Source organism: Lacerta agilis, chromosome 6 (assembly GCF_009819535.1).
Source record: "Lacerta agilis isolate rLacAgi1 chromosome 6, rLacAgi1.pri, whole genome shotgun sequence".
In the NCBI taxonomy this organism is placed as follows: domain Eukaryota; kingdom Metazoa; phylum Chordata; class Lepidosauria; order Squamata; family Lacertidae; genus Lacerta; species Lacerta agilis.
This window is the reverse complement of record NC_046317.1, coordinates 81,274,005-81,282,771: the sequence shown is the minus strand read 5'-3', so window position 1 is coordinate 81,282,771 and position 8,767 is coordinate 81,274,005. Positions and strand designations below refer to the sequence as shown.

At 44.8% G+C, this 8,767-nt stretch overlaps 1 protein-coding gene across 1 annotated transcript in view; it reads right to left on the bottom strand.

The window, feature by feature from the left end:
• Positions 1-542: 542 nt before the first annotated feature.
• RBM38 (RNA binding motif protein 38) overlaps positions 543-8,767 on the bottom strand; it is a 38,180-nt gene continuing 29,955 nt past the window's right edge. The window contains exon 4 of the mRNA XM_033153611.1: positions 543-908. Coding sequence (XP_033009502.1) covers positions 602-908 — 307 coding nt within the window. The 3' untranslated portion in view covers positions 543-601. The remainder of the gene's footprint in view (positions 909-8,767) is intronic.

The window sequence follows — 8,767 nt, the reverse complement described above, 5'->3', positions numbered from 1 at the left end:
TTCTTTCTTTCTTTCCTCTGTAAGGCATCTTGAATATTACAAAGTTTTTAAGATGAGCCAAAAAGAAAAAGGTTGCTTTTTTTTTTCTCCATTACTGTATTCTCCGGGTACCTTCTGTGGCAAGAGCAAATGACCAGCTTGCAGAGTTCAACAGAGTTAAATAGTGCATAAAAGCAGGAGCAAGGAGTGAGAAAACGATGGCTGGTGGAAGCAGACTGATGTAAATGTGCCCAAACCTGTAGTTTTCCTCTTTAAGTCACTTACAGTCCACCTCTGCAACAACTGTCTTCATTTAAAAAAAGAGAGAGAGCTTACGAAAGTTCATTTGTTATGAATGTCTTTTATATTTTTCCTTTTCTTTTGCAAAGCTTGCCTGTAACACTATAAATAGCTTAGGTATTGATATGCATTCTTCCTAAAAAGTCTTCTGAGAAACTCCCGATTTATTTACTTATTTTGAACTGCTTTCCTCTTTCGTCTCACGGATTCCAACCCCGACCCCCCCCCCCACTAAAGAAAAAAAAATATTATTTCCACTCCCATCATGGGAAGAAAGAAATAAGTCCTTCTCCAAAAGGGGTGGAGGTGACGCTGCCGCCATCTACTGCATACGGTCGGCTTGTAGCTGTGTGGCTGGATACTGCATGAAGGCGGTGGAAGCGGCTACAGCAGGATTGGAGGCGGTGAGAGGTGGTTGGACAGCCCCTGTGTAGCCATATCCCATGAAGCCGGCAGCAGGAGAGGCAGCGTACGGATACTGGTCGTAGGCAGCGGTGGCGGTAAATTGCGAGTAGGCCTGGGTCGCCGTTGCGTAGTCTATATAGGGAGATGTCATCGACTGCACGGGGGTCGGGATGACCACGCTGGGCTGGACGATGGCTTGAGGGTAAATGAAGTGGTGTGCGAGCCTGTGAGGTTAAAGACAGACAGAATACACAGTCAAGATTCTTCACACAGGAGAGCAGCGAAGAGTTGGGAGCAGGAGAGCCAAGCCATCACTGGGCTACGAGAACCAGAAAGCGGATAGAGAGAAGGACCAGTGAAATTAAAAAGCTAAGCAATAAAAAATAATGGGAAGGTTTAAACCAGCAGACAGATAACAGAGGCCCATGGGATAGTTTGGGCTTCCAAACAGCTTCTTCCAAGACAACGCCATACCATACCATTCCATCTCGTCTCCAAAACAGACAGTTGTTGTAAGAATTTTAAGGTATTTTATTTATATATAATAATTGTTAGTAATGTACCGAAACAAATAAGGCCACATGTCTGAAAAACAGCACAGGAAGACAGGCCTCACTCCATTTTGACTCCCAACTGACCAAGTATTTCTTTGTCTCAGGAACAAAGGGGGGGTTGCCCCTCCAGCTACTCAGCAGCCCTCTGCCTGAGTGATAATCTCTGGCATCCTGATACCTGAGTGTCAGACAAAAGGGTGTGATTAACTTGGCTGGGAAATAGGGAAATGTAAATATCTTTTGCTTCACTTGATGGGTTTTTGGTGGAGGGCAAGAGGAGACATGGGGGCAGGGTCCAAGATGCTCAGATCACTGCTAACAGACCCTCCCAATTTGTGATGTAATTCTAATGTATGGAGGGGTGGTCTTGAGCTGGAGGGGGGCAATTTCAAAAGTCTATATAGGAGCTTGCGCGCCTTTGTTCGTGGTCTTTTGCTTGCAAGACACCCTGCTGCAGCAGTTTCTAATAATGGGCTATCGCCTTGCTTTGGGAGATTCTGTATCGTCTCTATTTATTCATAAGTGCTCTTGAGAGGAGGGGAGCCCTACTAAGGCTCTCACCCGGGTTCGTGGACTCCCTTCTGGGGTTGAACCTAAATTTTATAACACAGTCAACATTCAGTGCCCACTGAGCATGCTCAATCCTCATCAGGCTGTTTGGGGAGTAGAGTTTTGTTTTTCTAAAAGTGCATTTTGTGTGTTTGTGTTTTAAGTTTCCCGAAACCTGCTGATCGCCTCCTATTTTGACCACATCAAGATCCACACTCGGAAGGTTAATGATTAGTCTATACACACAATAGCATGCAATAACTCATCTAGTCCAGCACTGCATTTTAACCACCAGCCAGCTAGATGGCTCCTGGATGTTCACAAAATGGTGATGAATAGCGACAGCCACCTTCAATGGCACCTAGCACTTTCGAGAGAGGTCACCTCAGCTGCAGAGGTTTATTCACTCTGTTGTTGGAGAATGGGCTTAGGCTACCTTCGCACTTAACTCTCTCAGAACAGTTACAGGTAGGTAGCCGTGTTGGTCTGCCATAGTGAAAACAAAATAAAACATAATTTAAAAATTCCTTGTATAGACATTCTATACAAGATCTCAAAGTAGCTGTCTTACTACAAAGGAATTTCAGAAATAGACTGGAAAGAGAAGTTGCTGAATTGCAACTAATTACCAAACTTAAAACCATGGAGAGACCTGGTCTGAACAAAGACATTGGATTCTTATCTCATTATACATGACAAAGCTATCTTTAGCCATCTCATCCCTTGCTTTTTCCTGTAAGACCAATTGCAGCCGTTAACAGTCGTCAACAGGTTTTCCACACCTATCAGCCAATCACCCATTCCCACCACCCTTCTGAGTAATACCCCTCCCCACTCTCTCACTATATATAAGGGTCTGGTGACTTCCGTTTCAGTGTATCTGAAGAAGTGTGCATGCACACGAAAGCTCATACCAAGAACAAACTTAGTTGGTCTCTAAGGTGCTACTGGAAGGAATTTTTTATATTTTATATTTTGTTTTTTCTCACAGAACAGTTTACAGCCAGGAGAAAAGTGCCATACTCCTTCTCACTTGGTGCATTCTCATCTACTGAGATGACAAACGACATGGCTGAAGTTTATTCCAGCAGCTAAATACTTCTTCTTCCACGGAAGCAGACAAGAATGAGCGTTCCCCACATCAAACGGGGTGCGCATGTTGCGAGGAGGCCCGTTGAATCACGGTGGCAGCTCCTGGCAGTTGGTCTGGCTTCACCTTCCCAGGTTGGGATACCTGTGGACTCCACCTACACTAGCAGCCGCCCAATCCTGGCTGGGGAGGTGTTGCCAGGGGGATTGGCCAGGTAAAGGGAGGGATTATGCAGTACACACAATAGAACTTGAGTCATACCTGGGAAGCGGCCGTTGGATTCAGAGCTTCCCCACCCTCCACTCCCTCAATTGATGCTTACTTTGCAGGTTTAACCACCCTTTTTTCCACAGCCACACAGCCACGCAGGCGCTGCTATACAAGGTCGCTGTTGAAGGGCCGGAAAGGAATTTCCCTGCATTGACAGGTTTCGCCTTTCCCATAGCAATTTGTCACAACTTTGGCGGTTGCAGGCCTTGGGCGGAATCCTTTAGTCATTTACAGGATTGGGGGGCGTGGGGCGGTGACCCCTGCCCCCATTGTGGCGGTGATAACAGGGTTCCCGTTAAAGGGGTCTCAGGGGGAGGCATTGACCAAACGCCCAGGGTCATCACTGCCCTCCCCTTCCAGCGGCAGCAAACATAGGGGGGTGGGCTATCTGCTTGAACATATGTTCTCCAGACCAGCCCACTTCCCAATCATGCTGGATAACCCTGAAGGTACCCAGAACCCCGGCTGGGGGGCTGGGAAGGATAAACGCCCAATGCCTGAGCCAAGGTCTTCCTACATCTGAAATATTAATAAAGTTGTGGCCAATTTAATCCCATAGAACGTTGTCATGAGTCTTTATTTCCCTCAGGGGCTGCCCCGGGGTACGGGGGGACTTCGTCTGGCCGCGCAATAGCCTACTTACTACTAATATATCGGCCATGGTGACTGCATTCTGCAGTTTGAGAGGACAGACGTGAACACTCCCCTCCCTCTAAAGCTGGGCTTCCAACTCAACCTTGAGTCCCCAGATACTGTTGGCCTCCAACTCCCATCATCCACAGCCAGCTTAGCCAAGGGTTTTGGGGAGCTGTAACCCAACATCATTTGTGGAAGGAAGGAAAGCACTTATATATTATTTATACCCCGCCCATCTGAGAATCAATCAGTCAGTCCATCATTTGAAAAATAAGACTTTAGAGCTGTCTTGCCCCAAAATGGCAATTAGACATTTTGTTTTGGGAACCATTTGACACCTAGGTTCTAACACTTGGAAGTATCAACATAAGATTTACCAGTGGGATTCCAAGTGTGAGCCACAGTCGCCCACATCTGTGAGAAGGTACTCACTGTCTATGCCCGTGGTTCCCAACGTGGGGCACATGTCCCACAGGGGGCAATTTGTTTTTTAAGGGGGGGCAATTCAAGAATGAGTTATTAACAGTGAGTGGCCTTTTTAGGCTTCCTCCATGTGAATAGTTCACTTTTTGAATAACAGGAATTATATGTCACGGGGGCCGGCCTCAGGATATTAGAGCTGCTTAGGTGGGGCATGGCCAAAAAATGTTGGGAACCAACTGGTCTATACCAAGTGTCATTCCCCCCCCCCCATGATTCTACTGCATATCAGCTCTTTTAAAATCAAGCACAGTGCGGATGGGTGTCGTAAAAATGTCTGGAGTTGTGGTTAAAAGACCAAGCGTAGGAACAAGAAGCTTCTTTTATTTACAGTCCACTTTTTGCCACATATGTTTTGTGGTACATTTCATTATACTTTATATCATAAAAAGCTTAACAACAAGGCATTTTTGTTCTGGCAGGCTTCCCCAGCTGGATAAATGGGCCTTTGCCGTAAGCGCCTGCTCTATATGGTATCATTCAGGGCATTCAATTCTGGCACCTTTCAGGTTGGCGCCACTGCCATTATAAGAGAATGAGGGAGGTGTTCATGGCGAGTTCTGGCACCTCTTTTTCTAGAAAAATAGCACTGATATCATTTATATTCTAAACGAGGTGTGTGTGTGTGTGTAACAGCTTTTAATTGATTGTACTGCACATCACCTTCAGACGTGGTCAATAATCAATCAATCAATCAATCAATCATCCTTTCAGCACTCCCACTCAGACTGCAGAGCATGTCTAGCTTTTGCTTAGTCAAGGCTTTTCACAAGAAGCCAGTGACCTGCTGAAGTTGGGCTTAATGATATACAATACAGTGGTGCCTCGACTTACGAATTTAATCTGTTCCGAATGCACATTCATAGGTCGAAAAATTTGTAAGTTGAAAAAAGTGATTTCCCCATAGGAATGCATTGGAAATGAAAAATTCGGAAAAATTCGTAAGTCGAGTAAACCGCATCTAAAATTCGTAAGTCAAGTAAACCCCATCTAAAACTGCCAACGGATGTCCTTCGGAAGTCGAAAAATTCGTAGGCGTGCGGGCGCTTTTTTCATTCGTAAGTCAAAAAATTCGTATGTCGAGTAATTCGTAAGTTGCGGTACCACTGTATCTTTATTTAATAAAATTTGTTTAAAGAACTCTGCGCTGTAGCTTCTGGTCAAGATTTCCACAAAACAAGTGTTATTGTCAAAACATAGTCCGTCTTCTGTCCCCCTCAGCCATGCCTCTGAGGCAGTTTCATTAAGGCTCTCCTCATCACTGCATCTCCAAGGTACTGGCCAGTTGCTTCCAGCTATAATTAGAGTAAAGGCCTTTTCAGGTTTTGTTTAACATTCCAGCCTGTTGTCACTGACTCCATGTTTAAACCTGTATTGCCACAATATACTGAGGGCTCCTCTCTTTTTCTGACAGCAATTATGAGGCGTTTGTTGTAAAAACACAATGCGCTTGCACTCTTTACTCTTCCCCCTTCCTCTCCCACACCCTATTCAGATTTCCTTGAAGTTGCCATGCAAACAAACCCCCCCCATTTCCTTAACAGGCTGAGACTTGTGCTGGTTTCGGCAGAAAATTAACTTATCTGGGACCCTGGATGAAAGAAAGAAAGAAAGAAAGAAAGAAAGAAAGAAAGAAAGAAAGAAAGAAAGAAAGAAAGAAAGAAAGAAAGAAAGAAAAATATCTGCTGACATAAGTTAACTGCTTTGCGCTCCCATTAGTACTCCTCCTTCAAGGAAGGAATTTTTTTTTCTGAAAAGAAGAAGATTGCAACTAAAACGTTTTGCTGGAGTTGGAAACGTGCTCTCTTTGATGCAAGTAGTCCTGGGGGGCAGCTCCCCCCCTCAAATCAAGTAAATCAATAAAAAATACTTAAATGAGGTTCTACCCCACCCCAACATAAATCCTGGCTACGCCCATGGCTTATGGTCTTATTTTTGATGGCCTAAGCCTTCCACAATGACTTAGACAGGGTTGAACATTTGGTTCAAATTCATTGGCTAGTCTAATCTAGTAAAAGAGTTTCCAATCCATTAAAAAAAGGTGTCCCTGATTAAACTGGGCAGCAGAAGTTATGTATTAACGTAATTTCTATGCTGCTCTGCTACCGAAGTTCCCTGGACGGCATTCAATACACAATCCAAACCATAAGGAGGTATTGTGTACACTACAAAACGCAACACAACGTACATTAATCAAGAAAATTAAAACGTTTAGAAAGCCAAAGCTTCAAAATATGCTAAAGTCTTTGCCCAACCCTATCTAAATTAGCAGCAGGTGAGCTTCTCTGGAAAGCAGCGTTCGAAATTAACCAGGCACCGGGCGCATTTTGCAACTATCGGCACTTGCAACCAAGTGAAGATGCGCAGGCGCCAGGATAGCACCTCATGTCTCCCCATCATTGGAAGGTGCATGCCTGGGGGTCCTTGGATCCGGACTGTTTTCACACACTAGCAACACACCCCATAGCCACCCACAGGATCTGACTTGGCAATGTCACCTGGACAAGGGCTACCAATGATGACCTCAGACTCGGAAAGAAATGTGAGTGATATTTTTTTTAAATGGTTCTTAGAAAAGCCATGGGTACTGGGCCCTACCTTGGAAGAAACATTTCCCCTTTTCTCTCAGATAGGGAAATGCCTCTTCCTAGATGGGACATGTTGCAACAGATGCAATATCAAAAAGCATAAAAAAACCCAGAGAAAGCAGGCTTATTTCTTTGAAAAGTAGTGTTGCTACTGTATACATGTTAAAAACACATATGGATTAACCAGCAAACACTTTTTTAAACTGGGTAACTGTTCTTCCAACAAGACATGCTGTGCTCCACAAGCTGTATCTTTCCTGATACTTACCATTACGTTACAGTTATACCTTGGGTTGTGCGTTTTCAGGATACGGAATGGGTCACTTCCGGGTTTTGGCACTCGCGCATGTGCAGAAGCGCTGAATTGCATCGCGAACGTGCCTCCCGCACGGATTGCGTTCGCAACCTGAGCGTCCACTGTATTTATATTTGGAACCTCAGGCCACTTTAGCCCACGTCCTGAGGTGGAATTTAATGATAGCCTGTCATCCCCTGACAGGCATTTAAATATTTCCCAGCACCAAAACAACCACATCCTTTTTCTTGCTAGGTATCCCAGTATATACAGGTGAAACTCGGAAAATTAGAGTATCGTGGGAAAGTCCACTGATGTAAGCAATTGTTTTCATTAGCTACTGGAGTTTAATATATGAGATAGATTCATGACATGCAAAGTGAGATATGTGAAGCCTTGGCTTGTTATAATTGTGATGATTATGGCGTACAGCTGATGAAAACCCCAAAGTTGAAATTGTTAATTTGGGGTTCTCATCAGCTGTGCGCCATAATCATCACAATTATAACAAATAAAGGCTTGGCATATCTCACTTTGCATGTCATGAGTCTATCTCATATATTAGTTTCGTCTTTTAAGTTGAATTACTGAAAGAAATGAACCTTTCCACGATATTCTAATTTTTCGAGTTTCACCTGTATTGTTCTGCATAATTACATTTTTCGCAGGGAAAAAAACTAGGACCGTTGCAAATTCAATTGAAGAAATCCCGTGTTGATGACATTTTAGTCTGGGGGGGGGGGACTAGGTTTGGGGCTTCGGTTTTCCTACAGCCGGAATTTACCAAGAAACTGAGGCAATTGCAATGAAAGGGTCAACTTTCTCAACTTTATAGAGTTTATACCCACCCACACATACACCATAGTGCTTTGCATGCACAAACACAGCTTGTGCAAGCAAAGCACCTCACGCTGGGATGGCGAAGACAACTTCTTAAGCAACCAGCCTCCAAACTCAAGTTGAAGGGACTTGAAAAGAAAAATGAGGGCTGGCTTGGAAGCCTTGCAGTTCTTGTGGCATTACTGCCGCCGCCGCCGCTATTTATTTATTTATACATACATACATACATATCCCAGCTTTTCCCCTGACAGGACTCAAGGCAGCATTTACATACAGGCAAGCACCCTGTTTACATGCATTCAATATCTGCATCAAGCCGAACCTGGAAGTGACCCAGAAACATCATAAAGACAGGGCGTTTGCTGGGTTTTTTCCAATGGGTTTCCAATATGCAATTTCACAAAAAACGCACGGTGCCTCGGATTGCAACCCCCGTGTGAATGGGGTGGGGGGTTGCCTGTATAAAAATGAGAACCACTAATAACATAGAAAAAGAAAACCCCAATACTTACTCAGATAACCCATTTATAGAAAGATCTTACAACTCTCTTAAGACCGCCCGGTTAGGTGCCGGTCAATGGCGGACGGGGGTCTGACGGCTCCGTCCTCCGATGGGCTATAGGGACTACCCTGCCTGCGCCAGGGGTCCCTTAAAGCCACGGGAAGAGCGTCCCGTGGACTGCTGGCTTCGTGGGTCCCAGACGTGCCGTCTCCGCTCCTGATCGACCCTCGTAAGGGGGAAAATCAGGCGAGCGAAGCACCGGCACGGGACTGAAGAAGC